General features: G+C 34.5%; 1 protein-coding gene across 1 annotated transcript; it reads left to right on the forward strand.

The window, feature by feature from the left end:
- Positions 1-2,716: 2,716 nt before the first annotated feature.
- On the forward strand, positions 2,717-7,898 carry LOC123662277 (paired box protein Pax-1). The gene is made up of 4 exons (XM_045597140.1): positions 2,717-2,853; positions 3,780-3,912; positions 6,707-6,949; positions 7,812-7,898. The coding sequence occupies exons 1-4, from the start codon at positions 2,717-2,719 to the stop codon at positions 7,896-7,898; spliced, it is 600 nt and encodes a 199-aa protein (XP_045453096.1).
- The last annotated feature ends 14,386 nt before the right edge of the window (positions 7,899-22,284 follow it).

Consider the following 22,284-nt stretch of genomic DNA (forward strand, 5'->3'; position numbering starts at 1 on the left):
AGCTGTTTCACACGTTTGTTTTTTATTTTGAGGGTCGGTTACGATGTTTGGCATCTTATTTGTCGTAAATCTTATTGAACTTGAAGGTACTTAACCATTTCTTATACAGAAACACTGTTGAGTACTGATTTGATGGTTTTACATCGTAACAAATTCGAATCGTTCTTTGAGTCCGGAAGAGCCCTTTGTAGGGATTACTTGTTAATAACGTTAAGTTTATTTACTGTGGCTGTATTTTGATTCATTTTGACTAAAAATAATGAACACTACAGAAGCTGAGGCGGCCCAAGTTGTGGCTTTGCTGCAACAAGGCATAAGTCAACGTATCGTGGCCAGGAGGTTAAATCTGAGCCGTTCTGCAGTTCGGCGAGTTTACCAAAGGTTTCTGGAGACTGGGCAGTATCGAAGAAGGTCTGGATCTGGAAGACATAGAGTGACAACTCAAAGAGATGACCGCTTTATAGTGTTATCAGCTCTACGGAATCGACACCTATCTGGTGTTGATCTCCAGCGACGCTTACGCGAAGATCGGGGGGTGGCTATAAGTGACAGTACTGTAAGAAGGAGACTTCGTGAGCAGAATTTAAGACCACATAAGCCAGCAACAGGACCACAATTGACCACAGCTCATCGACAAGCCAGACTTCAATTCGCACGTAATCATATCAACTGGACCATAGGCCAATGGGAGTCAGTTCTTTTTAGTGATGAGAGTCGAATGACTTTACACGGTTCTGATGGACGCCGTAATGTCATGCGACGGCCAGGTGAACGTTATACCCAGTGTTGCATAAGGGAAACTGTCAGTTATGGTGGGGGCTCTGTAATGTTTTGGGGTGGAATATCTTTGACTGGACGGACGGAGTTGGTTTTCATACGAAGAGGTGCTTTAACTGCTGCACGCTATATCACAGAGATCTTAGAAGACCATGTGATGCCTTATGCCGGCTATATTGGAGAAAACTTTGAATTAATGCATGATAATGCACGACCACACGTAGCGCGCATCACCACCGATTACCTTCAAGAGGTTGGCATTCGGGTAATGTCCTGGCCAGCAAGAAGCCCCGATCTCAATCCTATAGAGCATATGTGGGACACCCTAAAACAAAAGGTTAGAGCCCGTAATCCAGTCCCTACAACATTAGGAGACCTGGAAACCGCCATTAGGGAAGAATGGAACCGAATCCCTCAAGAGACCATTAAAATCTTGATAAGGTCATTAAAACGGCGGATGCAGGCCGTCATTCGAGCAAGAGGAGGGAATACGCAATATTAAATTGCAACAATTGTATGCATACCATTTAAGACTAAAAAACTAGAGCGTATTAAAAATTAATCAAAAAATCGTGTAAAATTAAAGATTCTGATTTTTAAATCAAAATCTTAAAAAAAAACATTTTGATGTTTTAATTGTGATTAAATTGTTGTAAATAAACAAGTTCAATAAAACATTATTCAGTACTAAAAAGTTTTGTTGTGATTTGTTTAAAAAAAACGTGATTATCGGTAAAAACGCAGGTGGGCCGATTTTTTTGATGACCAGTTTATAAGTGTGCGAAATTTCATACTCCTCCATCCGCGCAATTGTCGTATAAAGGGGTACAAAGTTTTTGCTTCATGTATTAATATATAGATTTCTTCATTAATCGTTTTTACCACCAAAAAGAAATTATTTTACGAATTTATAGGCTATTTGAGAGGCTATTTTTTTCCTAAAATTAGTGCGTGTGAAATCGCAGGGCACAGCCAATGACCTTATTATACCATTATCACGGTTATTAAAGGTATCATTGAAATGTTTATTAATCACACGGTAGTGGCATTTATCAATTACAAGCAGTATCAAACTTGCTATTAATTATTCATAATATTATATAAGAAATATATACCTACTGTCGTCTCTTGACCTAATCTAATCTGCTTAAAATTAACTAATCCATTTTCTTTCAAACGTTTTCCTTTCCAGTCTTGCTACGGCGCGATTGACATTTAATAGGAAACGGTGATATGATTCAGTCACCTATGACATGACGTCTGCAACATCGCCGAAATATAGGAATTTTTAAAATGGCATTCGCCGCAAATTCCGTATAAATTAAAACGTTGAGTGCCCGTTAAAACATCTAATATATAAAATTCTCGTTTCGCGGTGTTTGCAATCAAACTCCTCCGAAACTATTTGACCGATTCTCATGAAATTTTGTGCGCATATCGGGTAGGTCTGAGAATCGAACAACATCTATTTTTCATCCCCCTAAATGTTAAGAGTAGTCCACCCTTAAATATATTCTTTTAATTTTTAGATAAATTATTTAGTTTTTATTTTATTATGATTTGGCATTGAAAAATACATACAACTCTAAATTTTCACCCTTCTACCACCAATCCTTATTTTTAAATACCGTTAAACGTACCGTTAAGGGGCAAGATAAAGTTTGCCGAGTCAGGTAGTAAACTTTTAAGATTTGAAACAACAATTGTAGCCAGACTATTGCTACTGTATTTATTGATGCAGTATATAAGATCCTACCTGAATCTAGTCATTTATATTTATAGTAACTACATAATAATACTAGGCTCTTATATTTTATCTTTTAAACTTGCAATTTCTGATGCAAGAACATCAGAATAATAACGTTATACAAGCTGCTTTTTAAGGATTCTGTGAATTCGTCATATCTTTTGCTTGTTGGCAGATCCAAATGCTGCGGCGATGGGCAATCCAGGTATGGGTCCAGGGTCGCAGCAGTATGGTGAAGTGAACCAGCTTGGTGGAGTATTCGTGAATGGGAGACCTCTGCCTAATGCAGTGAGGTTGAGGATTGTGGAACTGGCACAATTGGGCATCAGGTAATTAATTATAAAACGCGTAAGCAATGACATTATTATGTATATTGAATAAGCGTCAATTTTGTATACAGTTGGCCCGACGAGGTAACTGGTCTGGGTACCATATTAACACATAAATATCTTAGAGAATTAAGTACTATGGTACGGGAGCCAGTGATAGATTTTCATGACCAATTTCCTACCAATTGAAACTTCGTAAAATGCAAATACTATTTTATAATTTTACGAAGTTTCCATTGGAAGGGAATGATTGAGAAAATTTTGTATCTGGCTCCCGGACCACTATAGCAATTTCGCGAAGCCTTTGAAAGAACACTATATCCATCCCAAATTTAGCTTCGATTTAATTTCCTTTTTTGTCTTGATTTGTCAACGCATTGACATACTTAAAATCAGATTACCCTCCAACATTTTTAAATTTTTTCGATATGGAAATTTTTATACGAAAAAAGTTTCTACAAACAAAACACATTTGTTACGTTAACCACGATGATGGTGAAATTGGTTCAGTATATATTTTTACATTTCCACGGTATAAAAATGATTATTGATAGTACATTTATATTTTATTTTTAATATGCATCACAGATTATAGAACTCGAAAAATGAAATAGATTAGATTAAACGAAATTTCTATCTGGTTTTATCGGCGTGCTTCAGCATAATTTATGAGAAAGAAAAATGAAACAATTACAATACAATACAATACAAATACTCTTTATTGTACACTATCAGAGAAAAAAAAATTACACCGAAAAAGAAAATATAGACATGTACAAAAGGCGGTCTTATCGCTAAAAGAGCGATCTCTTCCAGACAACCTCCAGCATGGAAAGGACATGACAATTAACTATTTACATTTAGTTTTCGTTTCTAAGGGGATTGTAACAAAATAGACTACCATATGAAAGCATTTCTTTTCCCAGGCCCTGTGACATAAGTCGACAGCTACGCGTCTCACACGGCTGCGTCTCCAAGATCCTGGCGCGTTACCACGAGACGGGTTCCATCCTCCCTGGCGCCATTGGTGGCTCCAAGCCTCGAGTCACCACTCCGAAGGTTCGAATACGCTTATGCTCGAATTTAAAATGTATCTTCGGTAATTATGTACAATCCCGGCGAGAAATTAATGGGGTTGGGGGGAAAAGGGGGTGGGGGTTGGGAGGGAGTGTGTGTTTTTCACCCCCCTCCGAAAATTTATTTAACGTTATATGCAACGTTAATGGTACAATGGTATGCCATTTCATATTCCTTGTCTGTCAGTGAGATTGCATATCAAAATCAAAATCAATCAAAATCGAAATCAAAATAAAAAATAGCTTTATTCAAATAGGCTCCAAGAGCACTTTCGAATCGTCATTTTACAAATTAAAACTTTAAAAATAAATTATTCATTTTGTAAAAGTGAAGCTACCACCGATTCGGAATGTAGATTCTGCAGAGAAGAATCGGCAAGAAACTCTGCAGTTACTCTTTTGAAAATAATATATAAACTATGTTTTAGTACATAATTGTGTTTGCTCGCAAACGAAAAAAAAACCGACTTCAATTACATCGACAAGTAATACAACGTAGATCGACGACGAAATAGTCAAGCAACTACGCGTTATCAAAGATTACTGAAAAAGTAGTTATCAGATCTCGATAAAATTTATATGTGACCACATGATAAACATCAGCTTTCGATTAAATTAAAAATTATCAAAATCGGTACACCCAGTAAAAAGTTATTACGGATTTTCGAGAGTTTCCCTCGATTTATCTGGGATCCCATCATCAGATCCTGGTTTCCTTATCACGGTACCAATCTAAGGATATCCCCTTTCCGACAAAAAAAGAATTATCAAAATCGGTACATCCAGTAGAAAGTTATGCGGTATAATACAACGTAGGTCGACGAAAAAAGCGTCAAGTAAAAACGCATTATTAGATATAGCTCGAAAAGTAGTTGTTAGATCTCAAATAAATTTAAATGGGACCAATTGGCACACACCACCTTTCAATTAAAAGAAAATTTGTCGAAATCGCTCCACCCAGTCAAAAGTTCTGATGTAACATACATAAAAAAATAAAATAAAAATACAGTCGAATTGAGAACCTCCTCCTTTTTTGGAAATCGGTTAAAAATTAGAAACATGTTGCATGAAATACAGCGTCACTAAGTCCACACATCTTTATCAATTATGTAATCCTGCACCGAGTAATAAGCTTTATCTATTAATTTTTTTAACCGACTTCCAAAAAAGGAGGAGGTTCTCAATTCGACTGTTTTTTTTTTTTTTTTAAATAGTCGCGTATAAGATTATAAACAAGGCGAAATGGTGCATTGCAGTAGCGGTGGAACCACACAGTTCATTTTACATTACGAGATATACAACCTCTTAGGAAATATTTTTACATTAGTTTAGGCGTTTTTAGGTTATATTTAGAGTACCTCTTTTATTGTTTTTAATAAAATCTAAATATAAAATCTATACTTATAAATGTAGAGCCGGTCTTTTGTTGGGTTATACTGCGAAAACTGCTGAACCGATCGGTATAATACTTCTACCATAAGATGCTGTCAAGAGTTCTGAGGTAACTTACATTAAAAAATACAATCGAACTGAGAACCACCTTCTTTTTTGGCAGTCGGTTAAAAATATTACTGCCTGTGTGTTATTCTAGATATTCAAATACCGATACCGTACCGATTTTCATTATAATCGGTTTTATTCGTGTAAAAGTAATAAAGGTACATTAGCCCATCATTACAAACTTTTGTAATTTAGGTATATGTAGAGTTAGTGGGATAAACTAATGGTTATTTAACTTATGGTATAAAATTTTGTAAAAGTAAATTAGAGAGCTTTTATCAGATGCTTTTTAGAGATCTTGAAACAGTAGGTAATATTGTTTTCTAATCTTTACGCGAATTTAACTCATTGTAATGAAACAACTTTTGGAACAAAGTTTTTAATGGGGCGTTGCGGAGGGGTACCCGAGTAGGGAAAAAACGTCCGCAACGTAAAAATATAGCGTAAGATTAACAATGTCTAATATAGTCTACGTGATGACTGTTATTATTATTGCAGTTGGCTATTATTATTATATCATTCGATAATTATTTCAAATTTTTATAAATCATTGTAAATAAAATAAAGGTTTAACACCATTATTTTATATTTTGTGATGTAGTTGTTACGGTATTTTTGATTTTTATCGATAAGAAAATCATAATAAAAAACGTAAACCCGAATAATTATTTTCTTTGTATCTCGAATAGAACTTGAAATTAATATTTTATAATAAGGAACTTCGTTCCTATCTCGCGTCCCACGCCACCACGCGGTTTTTTTTTTCGGAACTTATCGAAAATCCGAAAAAGTTGTTACATTATAAAGAGTATGTACATTTGTAGTTGACGAGTAAAAACAAAGTGTCTACAATGACAAACACTTTAGATATTTAAAATATATCAGATTGTAGATCATCATATAGCAACATACCAAGATATTTCAAGTGATTATGAAATAGCTAGACGCGAGGAAACCGAAGCACCGACCCCAGACATCAGTTTCGGGTGGCAACAAGATGGCAATATAATTTGATTAAAAAATAAAGTAGCTAAAAAAATCCTTTTTATTTACAATTTATCAGACACTAGGGAGATGGGTATCACTATCAGGCACTATATTCAGAAGTATTTAAAAATAAATCAAGGGTTAATAGAAGAAGTCTGCAACGCTAGAATGAGTTTCACTATTTAAACAAATATATGTAACTTTATACAATAAATTATTTTACCTAAACTAATCATACACATCGATAAACGAAGCTATTTACATTGTATTAAAAAGTCACATATTTACAGGTGGTGTCATACATAAAACAATTAAAAGCGAAAGATCCGGGTATATTCGCGTGGGAGATAAGAGACAGGCTGTTGGCTGATGGTGTTTGCGACAAGTACAACGTGCCCTCCGTCTCCAGCATCAGCAGGATCCTGCGCAACAAGCTGGGTGGCACACTGTACCCTGTCCCGCCCCTCTACCCCGTCCCACCGCAGAGGTGCTGGCCTCTACACCAACCCTACGACTATTATGTTTATCTACAAGTACGTAAAAGCACTGCATATATGCATTTTGGTTTTTTATTAATAATATTTTTAGTTAAACTGTATTTCAACACGTTCATTTTAATTTTTTTTTAAGTTTTTAGAACGTTATTATTTATTATCGATATCAGTTACTGAATGTATTCGTTTTCACGTTTAAATTTACAATGAACATGATCGCTTTCTGTTGCTGATTCTTAATATAAAATCATCATGTCAAAAATTTCGATCTAGCGGTTAAATCGTTTCATGCACCGACACGGTAAGTCGGAGATGCAGGTTCGATTCCCGCTGAAATGGTCGATTTTTGATATAATATTAAAAATTAAAAAAAAACTATCAAAACAAGGAATTAATAAATCCGTAGTAATTAAGTAAGAACAAAGTACTTTAAGTTAGACAGCAACCATGGTCACGGGAGGAATGAAACTGATAGGCACAAACGTAGGTAGGTATTCGAAACGTCGGTCATTTATAAAACTTAATAAGCCGCAATAAAATTCGAAAAAGTTGTTTCATTACAATGAGTGAAATTCGAGTAAACATTAAAAAACAATAGAATTATAATTTTTTCTTCTTTTTTTTTCTTATAACATACACACGGTCGTCTGTTCCTATGGTAAGCAACTTAATGCTTGTGTTACAGGTAACAGCCGACTGTTATAACTATATATATATATATATTTTTGATAAATTTACATAGTAATACCTAATACATACATAAATACAAATACTACAACCGGACACATGCGGGAATCGAACCCGCAACCCACGGCACAGAAAGCAGAATTTCTAAATGAAGATGAAAGATTTTCAATTATATCTGAATTAAGTAATTTTTGATTTGAAATGTCGTCCCCAGGGTCGGCAGCACGCGGCGAGCACGCAGCACGCGCTGCCGCACGCGCACGCCGCGCCGCCGCACCACGCGCACGCGCACGCCTTGTGACACGCGCACACACAGCACTGACCCTGACACCGCTCTGGCCACCGACTTACTCGGCTCGGAACAGGCATCCCATTCAAGACTTGAGGCTTTTGACTGATCTTTTTAAGTAAAACTTAATTTCGCGCGCTTGACTGGGGAGAAAGCTGGTGAATGCGTGACGAGAGCGTTACGAATAGTGCGATCGGGGGACGCGAACGGAAGTTGAGATGGCGATATAAGTTAGTGAACATAGAAAGAGAGAGAGTTACGTTTCGTAAGTTTTAGTTCAGTCGTGTGGTCTAAAGCACACTCGTTTTTTATATTATACTACAGACCTACCTGATGGTAAGCGTTTCAAATGGACGCCTGCAACACTAGAAGCGTCATAGGCATGTTAATGCGTCTTAAAATTAAAATGAAAAGTGTGAAAGACTTTATCTCCAAATCTGTATATTACTAATTCTAACTTTGATGGGATTTACCGATTGCAATTTTGATATTTCCGTCGAAGACGTTATGTCACGACTCTGCCCGGCAATATAAGTCAAAGAGCTGGTAGCAGGCGTAAAAGCTTATAAATTTGTAAAAGCCCAAAACTGCACGCCTGATTGTTGTATTTATGAGATGATTAATTATTAAGTCTACCACACATAAATTAAATACAATTATTAACTTAGTTTTGGTATAATTAATAATTGAGTAACTAGCTCAAAGATAATAAAAGAATCCTAAAAAGAAAACTTATAAAGGCTAACAGCAGAAATTAACAACGGGTGAAGTACTTTTAAGGTCTATTGCATTTAATATGCTTATGATAAAACTTGAATGGGATGTCCAAACCAAGCCAGCAATGTCGGAACCTCAGTGATTTTAAGTGAAGTGTTGTGCTCAGATATAGACTGAAAAATAAGTGTATTGTGACTTATAAGTTATGGGTAAAAGGTGATAAATCGTATTAAGTGTGAAAAAAATATATTTATCGATTAAATATTATTACGGAACATGAATATGAAGTAAGGTGGAGCTGGTCTAATGTGCAAAATATATACGAAAAAATTGGTAGTCTGTAAAGTTGGTTTACGGACGATAGTTTAATGTGACAACGTCATAACAAAAAATCTTCTCGGACACACAGGCCAATCGAGCGGAAGAGAGATAGATGCGGCGCAAGTTATACAATGAGCGTAACGGGACAATGAGACATCCTTTTTCGCAACCTTCATTTAAAAATGGAACATCTAAACAAATAAAAAATTATAAACGTTATATTATTCATAAATATATTATCAATCTCTTCAGATTTATTATACCTGCACTTAGATACAGATTATGTTATTTCTTTTGTTTATGACTAATAAAAAATTTGGAACTGGCCATAAATAATTATTTAGGCATTTTGTTATCTAAAGTTTGTATATATTTTGCACATTTTTTATATTAGTGTGTAAAATACAAGTTTATCTTGCACATAAGCTACTGATATGATTTATGTGCAGGAAATGAAATTTATTGCCTTTGTATAACTACAACTTTTTGATTCATATGTTGCGAAAATAACTTTATGAAAAACAGTGAGTTTGTTGATGAATAATTGTGTTTGCTGTGATAAAAAAAAACCGACTTCAATTTACATTGACATGAAAGACAACATATGTATTCGAAAAATAATCAATTCAATACATACTCGTATTATCAATGAAAATTCAAAAAGCACTTGTCAGATATCTATCAAATTTAAACGGAACTACGTGACAATTACTCGCTTTCATTTAAAAATATAATTATTGAAATCGGCACACCCAGTAAAATTTATGAGATAACACGTAAAAAAATACAGTCGAATTGAGAACCTTCCTCTTTTTGAAGTCAGTTAAATAATCATCCATCATTAAATAAACGTCAGATAGCTTTATCAGCAACTCAAATTGTAATTTTCAGCATAGGTATTGTAAACATTGTTATATTTAAGATGTACTTAGTATGGATAATTTTGACAAATGTAAATTGCAAATGTGACTTGGTTAATGTAAATATTTAAATTAAAACGATAAAGTTTTAACGGCGTGTACATAAATAATATAGTAAGAAATAGGTACATATAAATATTAATAATATGGAAATCGAAGTTTCTTTTCAAATTATTTCATCTGTATGCTAAGTAGGTATATTGATGAAATCATTATGTGACATTAGACCGCTATGATATATAATTACAGACTTGTGAAATAGAAACAAATCATGCTTATAGCAACACCGCAGTGATGTTACAAATAAAAAAAGGAAATTTCTATTTTTTTTAATGCTTTTAATGTCTAATCTTGACCTACCAGATATGTTTAACGGGATTTCTTGAATGTGAATGATGCAATTGATGACTATTTAGATTTTGCAATGAGTTTAAATCTTAAATAACGCTAAAATTGCATATTTGCGGTGTTGTAATAAGAGTAATGAAAATAGTTCTCTGTATTAAAGAATATAATCTGTTAATTTTGTCAATAGTTAGTCTGTGGACTAACGCAAAATAGTATTAGTGAAAATTTGCAAAAGATATTTAAGTTGGGTGCAATGTTGTAAATAGTCTTTATATTAAGTTAGTCTTAAGGTAAATATGGGTACTTAATACTTATCTAGAATACGATGCCAACAATTACGATTTATATTTCTTAACGGGATTTATTTACTTCAATTATATTTTATCTGTATTTTTAATCTATATATCCAATATTATGAAAAAAAATTATTACAAATGGTTCATACAAATTAAATAAACTGGTTTTATTTATACTTTTCGTTTTTTAATTCACATAAAGTGTTTAATTGATTAAAAGCGACCCTCCGCAACACGAATCGGTTTTACAACCAAAAACGATAAACGCATATTGCTGAAACGAACAAATACCGACGCCGGACACGAATTACCAATTAAATCATTGCTTTGTTTCGAATTTAATACCACCTAATCCGAAATTTTACTGTATTAATAAGAAATTTTACGACCGACCGCGGGGAAAAAGCGCAGGAGCGAAGAACAAAATGGTCGATTGTTAAAATGACATTTGACGCCGTCCGTCGGCCTGGGCGTGAGGCGGCCGGTGGCGGTGAATGGCGGCCAGTTGTGAGTGACCCTAATTAAAAATTAAAATAAGGACTTTGCTTTGTTGATGCCGCATATTTACAAATGATATAAAATAATCAACAACTTTAAAAATCTAATTACATACTTTGTCTTACGCTCAACGTGACTAAATTGTTTAAATAGGTAGTTAGATTTTTTAAAACTAGATACCGGACCTGCTATGATTATCTTTCACTATAAAAATATACACAAACATAAAAACAATTCTTTGTTTTAAAATTAATTTAAGAATTAGCAACAAAACAGCTTCACCATTTTATTTCTTCTTATGAATTCTAACTAGATATTTTATGGCCTATACTTCAAAAACTTCGATATTGGAAAAAACAAGGAAAAAATAATTTTGTTTGCTCGCAAATTAAAACAAACGGACTTTAATTACATCGACAAGTAATACAGCGTAGCTAGACGAAAATTCGTGAGTTTTAGAGGTTTGTACCTACTCGTCAGATGTCGATTATATTGAAATGGGACTATAATATGACAAGCATCTCCTTTCGACTAGAAAAAGATTCACAGAAATCAGTCCACCCGGTGAAAATTTCTAAAGTAACAGATACGTAAAATCTTACAAGATTGCCCAGCTTATCTGAGTTTGCCCAGCAAGGTACTTCTCACAAATATTTAAAAAACCGACAACATTTTTTTGTTGTGCTTAATTTTTAAACTATGGAAGAAAATTGAATATGTCTCCTCCAATACTAAGTAACAGATTTTTCCTTACGTCACTTCAGTTGGCTATTAAACTGTGTTGAAGTTGGTGGTATATTTAGCGGGCCAAAATTCGTGTGAAAAACTTTGTTTAAAACTCGATTTGTAATAATCCCAGGTGGGCAAGTTTTTGAACATTGTAAGTTTGTGATAAATATACAAGAAAGATCGAATATCCGATGCGAAATCTCTCTTAAATTCACAAATATGATGGTGAGCAATGTCAAATTAGTTTTTTTAAAGTACTTGTTACAACTTTGCCCACCAAAATATTATCGCTAAGGTTGTCACCTCAATGTTACATTGGATTCGAGATAAGTAGATACTTATTTTTTTTTACATTAATTTTAAAACTACCTAAGCACATACCTAAATAGTGCTTTTATAATCCTTTATTTTCATTAATTTTGTAATTCAATTTTGTAATCAATACATGAGCTAAAAATGAAAATTTTGTTGAAAAAGTACATTGAATTTATTTGCAACATAATTAGGGTGATTTTGGATAAGAATATTTGTTAATTTTGCTGAATTTATTTATTCTTAATTTTATTTCAGGATGCATAATACTAAGCCTAAAACACACAAGAAAAAAAAGAAGAATATTAGGATAGGCATACCGAAATTATTCAGAGGAAATGTTAGATTTAGCGGTTGAGATGGTACAAATAACAGGATGTCAAATCGGGGAGCGGAAAAGATGTTCGGGATCCCTCGATGATCGGTATTAAATAAAGTTAAGAAAATTCACTTAAAATCACTTGCAGCTCCAAGCTCACTGACGAAGAGAAAAAAAAATTGGCAAACGTGCTGTTAGTCTATAAATATGTTGCAAAATTCACGGACTGACTCATTCGATGGAAAATTACCCAGTAATACGTGCATGTACTTTAGACTACTGCAAATTGTATGATAGTTCAAATATTTTTAGATTAATGTTTAAGAGTGAAATAAGTCATAGTAACTTCAAGTACGTTACCGTACTGATTAGTAATAAAAAATTTGACAACCCTTGTTCATCGTTTTACTTGTATGAAAAAACCCAAAAAAAAATTTTGACTTTGCCCACTCAAATTTGACAGGTAATATAAATATTCAAACTTTTAGTATTAAGGTCCTATAATAGAGTAGGCATTTTTCTACAATTATCTTTAAATCTGGTGTTCTTAAGGTAGAACATACCGAAGGTATAAAGGTTTCCGCAAAATGGGCAAACTTGTAAAAAATACTATATATTTGACCCGGTGTCCAAATAGAGGTTTTTGGCTCACAAATATTCATTATCTTGATATTATCGTAGATACTCTGCAAAGAACACTACATTTACCAATTATGTAGCGCAATAACAGATTAGAAATAGTATTATTTAAAAAAATATTTAAAGTTGAATTCAAATTCGCAAGAAATCTGAGCAAAATCGTACGGTTTTACGTATAAAAAAATACAGACGAATTAAGAATCTCGTCTTTTTAAGTCAGTCAGTTTAAAATTCTTTACAATTTCCAATATCGATTTTAATCAAACAGATAAATACGCAGATATAAATTTGCAATACTGCAACTAGCCTACATGATGACCGACATTTTACCATAAAATATGTTTGTTAATTTGAATATTATATTACAATACCATCTCTCAAGACCGTTGACAGGCAGGTGACCGTGGGCGGGGCGAGTCGCGTTACAAAGCGTTGCGCATTTCACGGTGAACCGCTCGTTAAGGATCGCCGAATGTCCTAATAGGGCAAAAAATATATTGGACAATATGTGTCAAATGTTATAATACTTTAGATCTTGTTAGACTGCAGTTGTTGAATTTTGTTTAAAGTAAAGTTTTGTTTAAGAAACCACTAATATCAAACGATTTCGTTTTCACGTCACTTACAACAAAAAACATAAGTATTACTACGAGTATAAGAAAAAAAAAACAAAAGGAAATAAAATATAATTGGTATATTTAAGAATTGAATATTAAAGAATAATAAAAAAAAAAATAAGATTTTAGGTTTAAAATAAAAAGAAGAAAAATATTTAAGGATCTTAGAAATTGAATTTGAAAACTTCACCTATTTTTGAAGTGTTAAGTTTACTAAACCAAACTTGAAACACTATGAAGTATGAACATTTTTAATTCTACGGAACTTCCCGAGATTATCATTTTGAAACTCGCGAGTCTCGTCGTCGCCTATGAAAAAGATTGCCATTTCACATTTTTTCGCTCTGCAAGTTTAGGTAAATTTGGGCGCATCATTTCATTTTTCTAATGTATAATAAAAATTAAAAAAAAACGACGGTATAAAATGTATTTTACATAATTAATTTGTTAAAAATTTCAAGTATGCTATATAACAACAGTCAATAAATTTAAAATATAAATTAAAAATCAATTTTATGAACATTTTTTTTAATTGATTTAGTTTTTTGAGTTTACGAATGAATCTAATATTTACGATATGAATAAAATAGCATTTTATGACATCGACACCGACAAACATATTAATTAACAAATAACAAGACAAACAGATTGAAATGCCTATTCGTATTGATAATGTGAGAAAAGAAAATTAAATTATAAATTATATATTCATGATGATTGGTTATGTAGTTTTTGCGTGAAAGCGTAACAAACAAACTTACATTCACAATTATAATATTACTAGCTGTGCCCGCGGCTTCGCCCGCGTTGAAATTAGTGTGTCACAAAGTTTTCCCGAAACTTCCAGTGAAACTCTCATCAAAATCGGCTTAGCCGTTCCGTAAACCTTCCTCTTGCCAATGGTAGAGCCCTCTCTCCAATGGCGAAACCGCATGAAAATCCGTTCAGTAGATTTTGAGCGAATCGATCACATACCCTTTTGGAGACTTTGTTTTATAATACACTAACTGTCGCCCGCGATTACGTCCGCGTGGTTATGCAGATATGCATTACTATTAAGATGTTTAACGCAAATTATTTTTTTATTTCAGTCACTTATTTTTAAATCTGTATACACAACATTTTTAGTTTTATTTTCAGGCTGCATATGTTTCATACAAACTATCAAACCCAATTAAACCCCCTTAGAGGTGGAATATCGTAAAATCCGTTCTTAGCGGAAGTCTGCTAACTATAATCTACCTCCCTGCCAAATTTTATCTTTGTCCAACCTGGATAGATAGACCATCCAGCGGTTTTTGAGTTCTCGTGATGAGTGAGTTAGTGACCTTTCTCTTTTATATATATAGATTACGATTCATTATTTGGACAACTTCTCACCATCTATAGAGCATATATTTTAAACTTCAAAAACATAAGACTTTCATACAAACTTCCGACCCCTGCTTTATCCCCTTACAGATCGATTTTCGTAAAATCAGTTCTTAGCGGATGTCTAAGCCCTATAAGGAACCTACCTGCCAAATTTCAAGTTTGTAGCTGTTATAGTTTCGGGGGTTTCGTGATGAGTGAGTCAACCTACCATCCCCCGTTTTAACTCCAAAAGAGAGTTGATTTCTAAAGATACATTATTTGGACACCTCCTCACCATCTATAGAGCATATATTTTAAATTTCAAGTCTCTTACTTTAAAAATATAGGACTTTCATACAAACTTCCAACCCCCGTTTTATCCCCTTAAGGGTCGAGTTTCGTAAAATCAGCTCTTAGCGGATGTTTACGCCCTATAAGGAACCTACCTGCCAAATTTCAAGTTTGTAGGTGTTATAGTTTCGGGGATTTCGTGATGAGTGAGTCAACCTACCATCCCCCGTTTTAACTCCAAAAGAGAGTTGATTTCTAAAGATACATTATTTGGACACCTCCTCACCATCTATAGAGCATATATTTTAAATTTCAAGTCTCTTACTTTAAAAATATAGGACTTTCATACAAACTTCCAACCCCCGTTTTATCCCCTTAAGGGTCGAGTTTCGTAAAATCAGCTCTTAGCGGATGTTTACGCCCTATAAGGAACCTACCTGCCAAATTTCAAGTTTATAGCTGTTATAGTTTCGGAGGTTTCGTGATGAGGGAGTCAACCTACCATCCCCCGTTTTAACCCCAAAAAGGAGTTGATTTCTAAAGATACATTATTTGAACACCTTCTCACTATCTAAAGAGAAAACATTTTAAATTTTAAGTCTCTTACTTCAAAAACATGGGACTTTCGCACAAACTTCCAACCCCCGTTTTACCCCCTTAAGGGTCGAATTTCATAAAATTCTTTCTTAGCGAATGTCTACGCCCTATAAGGAGCCTTTCTGCCAAATTTCAAGTTTGTAACTGTTATAGTTTCGGAGATTTCGTGACCAGTGAGCCAACCTACTATCCCCCGTTTTAACCCCAAAAAGGGGTTGATTTCTAAAGATACATTATTTGGACACCTTCTCACCATCTATAGAGCATAAATTTTAAATTTCAAGTCTCTTACTTCAAAAACATAGGACTTTCATACAAACTTCCAACCCCCGTTTTACCCCCTTAGGGGTCGAGTTTCGTAAAATCCGTTCTTAGCGGATGCCTACGTCTTATAGGTCTTATAACCTATGTGCCAAATTTCAAGTTTGTAGGTATTATAGTTTCGGAGACTTCGTGATGAGTGAGTGACCTTTCGCTTTTATATATATTATAGATTATAGATTAATATTAACAAATAACAAGGCAAAAATATTAAAATGACTATTTCTATTGATAATGTCAGAAAAAATAAATAAATTATACATTTGCATACAGAAATTATCATTATGTTATTTTCCAGTAATTTTCGCATATTTTTTATTTTTATGAAAGTATCAAATGCGATTTATCACACTATAACAACAATCGCTTGGCACTTGTGAGCGAAAGAGACGGCTGCGCAATCCTTGTACCGAACTAGCTAAAAAAATCGTACTGGCAACAAAAAGAATGGTACGCCTGTGCTCCGCTGCAGCGCTGCCAACACTGGTGTATAAACTGTGTCGGAAATTGCAACCTAGTGAAGAAACTGACAGTTCCGTATAATATTTGATATATTTCATATGCATCTCTAAAGTTTGTCGGTTATTCTGTATTGTCGGTCAACGGCCAATCCTGGTATTTTTGCATACCACCAGTACCATGTACTATGACCGAGTAGTCATAGCTTTAAGATGAAGTCAATCTTGTCAGTAACTCCTCAACGCAGATGATGGTGAGCAACACCTAGAGACCGAACTTCAACATGTCAAGCAATTACTGCGAGACAACAAGTTTCGGATATCATATCTTTATCACAGTGAACGTGTGAAACCAGCCACCGTCAAACGAGTCGACCTGTGCTACCATTTACCAAAGGTCACACTTCACCGACCCACTCTCCCCCCGTAACGTGTGATGTATTTTACAGATGGCCCCTAATGTTAAACTTCTTAATCGCAGTCAAAAGATCAATTGGAGAAAAATAACTAACACGATCTGATCATGAACCCCGATCACACTTTTCGCTCTCGTCACGCATTTACCAGCTTACTCCCTAAGTCAAGCGTAAAGAAGTCTTATTTCAAAAATAGGAAATAAATACAAAAAGTAAGATATTATAAAAATTCATCGGTAAATCTACACGTCGTCGTCGATCGTACTAGCTGACCGGCAAACGTTGTTTTGCCATACCTATATTTTATTAATCTCCTTAATACCCCCCCTCCCCCTTATAACTTAGGGGTATAAAAAATTATTGTTGGCCGATTCTAAGACCTACCCGATATGCACACAAAATTTCATAAAAATCGGTCCAGCCGTTTCGGAAGAGTATTGTAACTAACATTGTAACACGAGAATTTTATATGTATAAGATTACGAAGCTGAAGAATTTGTTAAAACGCACAAATTTCAGGAATTACTAATTCGAATTGAAGAATTCTTCTTGTGTTGGACCTTACATTTACCGAGGAAGCCTATAGGCTATATAACATCACACTACGACCAATAAAGACAAATGGATATATGAATTCATCTAAAAAAATGCTTTATATGCAGAGAAAAAAGTTTATACGAAAAATATGTTCGTAGTTCTTTCAATAATCGCTGTTTCGTAAAACTTTAACAATTTTACATTTAGTCTCAGTGTAATAGTAGGACGTATATAATAATTGTGTTTTCTCGCAAACGAAAAAAAAACCGACTATAATTACATCGACAAGTAATACAAGGTAGGTAGACGAAAAAATAGTCATGTAAATACGCGTTATCAAAGATTACTCAAAAAGTTGTAATCAGATCTCGATGAAATTGTAAACGTGATCACATACATGATAAACATCAGCTTTCGATTAAATTAAAAATCATTAAAATCGGTACACCCAGTAAAAAGTTATGCGGTATAATACAACGTAGGTCGACGAAAAAATACTCAAATAAAAACGCATTATTTGATTATAACTCAAAAAGTTGTTTTTAGATCTTAAATAAATTTAAATGGGACCAAATAACACGCATCACCTTTCGATTAATAATTTTTGTATCGAAATCAGTCCACCCAGTCAAAAGTTCTGAAGTAACATACATACAAATAATTGTGTTTGCTCGCAAACGAAAAAAAACCGACTTCAATTACATCGACGAGTAATACAACGTAGATCGACGAAAAAATAGTCAAGCAACTACGCGTTACCAAGCTAGGGATATCCCCTATCCAACAAAAAAAGAATTATCAAAATCGGTACATCCAGTAGAAAGTTATGCGGTATAATAAAACGTAGGTCGACGAAAAAAGCGTCAAGTAAAAACGCATTATTAGATATAACTCGAAAAGTAGTTGTTAGATTTCAAATAAATTTAAATGGGACCAATTGGCACACACCACCTTTCGATTAAAACAAAATTTGTCGAAATCGGTCTACCCGGTCAAAAGTTCTGATGTAACATACATTTAAAAAAAAAATACAGTCGAATTGAGAACCTCCTCCTTTTTTGGAAGTCGGTTAAAAAATATATACAATCGAATTGAGAACATCCTCCTTTTTTGGAAATCGGTTAAAAAATAACATCTACTCACAAATAAAACCTAAATAAATCATTATTAAACTTACAACTCGGATTCATGGAATTCGGGCTGACAGATTCACAATTTCATTTATAGTTCAACGTAAATTATTAAGGCTTAGTGCTGCCATCTCCTAGCGAATAGAATAACTGCATGGCGCAACTTAGAAGCAGTAAAACGATCTTTCTACTCCGCAAGAGGTGTCACTAAACGCTGAAAAAATATCATTTTAAAACTTAACCACTGAATTTTATTAATAAAAATTTATAAGTTATGAATTATGAGTAATTATAAAAAAAAATAACAATAAATTATCTTGTATCTACGACACTAATGCGACATACGAGTTCACGATATCGGACAATTACGAGTTATATCAGATAATTATTGGTACTTTGAAAGCCTTTTTGCACACGACTCTCATCAGTAAGATTGATACAACTAGTGTCGTGCGAACGACACTTAAGGCAAAGTTCTCAATCTCATTCATTATTTAAGACCTACTTGTTTACAGCTGTAAATGTAATGTTGGAGTGATAACGGAGTGAGTGAAAGAGGGTATGGTTCTAAGAATGATGGTTGAAGTATATTCCTTTAAAAACAATATAATGCCCGTTAGACAGTAAAAAAAACGAGTGTGATTTAGACCACAAGACTGAAATAAACATTCTTTAGCAATAGGCCTGCACTGTGTCTTAGATATACGAAACGTAACTATGGAGAAAGAGAGAAAGAAATATGTGCTCACACCTCTCTCTTTTGCTCTGTCCGGCTCGACTGATCACACTTTTCGTAACGCTCTCGTCATGCATACACCAGCTTACTCCCCAAGTCAAACGTGCGTAAAAAAGTTTTACTTCAACATTTGGGGCGAGAAATCGCGTAATAACAGTAAAACTAACTGGCCCTAAGAGTGACTTTATTTAGCATTGCATCATAAAGATTTCCATAATTCTGTATTTACTTCAATATGTTTTATATTTATAAGTCAAATTCCAATTATTTGTCTAAAATGTATCACTTATTTGGGAAGTTCGTATGTGGCGCGATAGATGTCGCCACACTTAAATCAATTTTATTCAGTTTTAAAAGTCTGCTTAGTTATTGAGGGTTTTTTTTATATAAACTAATTCGGCAAACAAGCGCACGGCTCACCTGATGGTAAGCGATTACTGTAGCCTATAAACGCCCGCAACACCATCGCTAGCTCAATGAGATGCTTATAAGCAGTATTATTTAGCTGTGATTTTCTGTAGGTCAAGGCACTTCCCCAGTCACCCGGACTGCTCGAAATTTTTGGGCAGGACATTTCCTGTTGTGGGCAACCTACCTAATCAAATCAAATCAAAATAACTCTATTCAAATAGGCTTCAAAACTATAAATTAAAATTTTAAATTGATTATTAATTTTAAAAGTGATGCTACAACCTATTCGGAATGTAGATTGTGCAGAGAAGAATCGGCAAGAAACTCCGCAGTTACTCTTTTGAAAATAATACATAAACTGTGTTTTAGTCCACACATCTTCATCATTTAAGTAATCCTGCACCGAATAATATGCCTTATATATTAATTTATTTTTAATAACACATGTTATATAATATAGTATTATTACAAAATTAATATTAATAATACAGAGTACACATTGCCCTTAATTTTCGTGCACACGGCCCCAATAATTCTTTATTATCAATTATTATCGATGCTTGGCGCAATGCTCGCGATCAGCGCGTGCGCACGTCACCTGTTGCCTGGCCGATCTACGAATTATCAATGAATACTTTTCACAAGATTTACAACCAAGCTAAGCACGGATCGTAAAATAAGTCAGCTGTATAATACAAATGCCTTTTAAGACTTTTTTCCTGTTTAATTTAGATTTACTATAAACTGGAAAAGATATAACAGAAAGTTAGGTACTAAAATGGATCTCTCAAAATACTATCAAGTAACGCGGTTAGTTTTTATCGAAATGAATGAAGAGGTTAATTCAGCACTAACATTATCGTAACATATTTTAATGTTTGAGATTTCAAATCAGTATGAACTTAAAAGACTGCTGCGTAGTTCAAGTGGTAACTATAAATTAAAACATCTATCTCGGCTGAGCTTACTATGTATTTCACAGAAGAATAACACCAAAGATTTCCTCCACTCCTTTATACCCAACGTGTTTGACTTAAGAGGTAGGGCATCACAGGAATTACCTATTTTAAAATATGAAGCAGCCCCACAGGGGAAGTACCTCAACCTTACAGACGACCACAGCTAAATAACACTGCCCTCTAATAGTTTTGTGTTGTTGTGGTGAGTCAAGCAGCCAGAGCTCCTGCAGAAAGCCAGGAGTAGGGTCGCCAACGCCCTTGTAATGCTATATCCGTTTACTGACCGTTTGTGGACCGCTCGGTGGTTTGTCTTGTTTAATGTAAAGAAAGCAGCAGCTAACACCAGCTACGTATATTCTGACGCAGCTAGTAGCCAGCTAATACACTACAGTACCTCTTTATCTAATGAAGATAAGACGGTTAGTGTTAAAATCGGACTTGTGTTACAATCGCCAATATACATATTTTGTTTTCGGCTTCCATAAGTACACGCATTTCTTTTTATTATTTATTTTGCATTTTATTTATATTACACTAAAAATATATTATTTCAATTATATTCTATTGAAGAAACGTAAAAGAAGTTAAGCAAATGACAGCTTTACTACCAATTAATTGTTTTAATATCGAGGTAGTGAAATGTATGTACGACGCTGTGTCGATGACCGTTCATATCCAAGACCAGGAAACTAGACCTATTTTCCTTCAGCGCGGGGTAAGACAGGGAGATGTAATATCACAGAAACTGTTTACCATTGCGCTAGAGGATGTCTTTAAGACCTTGGATGGGGGGAGGGACAAGACATCAACGTCAACGGCGAATACATCTCTCACCTTCGTTTCTTCGACGATACCGTCATGTTTGCGGAGACGTTGGATGAGCTAGGCGTAATGCTGGGTGGCCTAAACAAATCCTCCCGACGAGTCGGTCTCGGTATGAACTTGGACAAAACGAAAGCTATGTTTAACAACCAAGTCATACCGAGACCGGTATCGGTCGATGGTGCCCTTCTCCAGGGTTTTCGGGATTATGTTTACCTAGGCCATACCATCCAACTAGGCTGCAACAACTTCGAGAAGGAGTCCGATAGGAGGTTCCGGTTGGGCTGGGCGGCTTTGGCAGGTTTCGTCGAGTCTTCACTTCGAAGAGTCCTCAATGCTTGAAGACAAAAGTCTTCCAGCAATGCGTCCTGCCTGTGCTAGCATTGAATAGTGTGTAGCCGAGACGTGGACACTGACGAAGGAACTGGTTCGCAAGTTTAATGTCGCTCAACGTGCAATGGAACGGGCTATGCTTGGAGTTTCTCTCAAAGATAGGATTAGAAATGAGACTATTCGCGAGTAAAAGTACTAAAAACACCGTTATTACCGACACTCGGTAAATTCCACATTGCTACTTAATGTTAATTCGTGTCGAAATAATTTGATAAACTTGTCAAACAATTTCGTTATACTGGTAAAAACGATTTATGA

This window comes from Melitaea cinxia, chromosome 18 (assembly GCF_905220565.1).
Source record: "Melitaea cinxia chromosome 18, ilMelCinx1.1, whole genome shotgun sequence".
In the NCBI taxonomy this organism is placed as follows: domain Eukaryota; kingdom Metazoa; phylum Arthropoda; class Insecta; order Lepidoptera; family Nymphalidae; genus Melitaea; species Melitaea cinxia.

Coding starts and splice junctions, on each gene's coding strand:
- LOC123662277 (XM_045597140.1), top strand. CDS start 2,717: ATGGGCAATCCAGGTATGGGTCCAGGGTCGCAGCAGTATGGTGAAGTG. Junction 2,854..3,779: donor CTGGCACAATTGGGCATCAG/GTAATTAATTAT, acceptor TTCTTTTCCCAG/GCCCTGTGACATAAGTCGAC. Junction 6,950..7,811: donor ACTATTATGTTTATCTACAA/GTACGTAAAAGC, acceptor TGTCGTCCCCAG/GGTCGGCAGCACGCGGCGAG.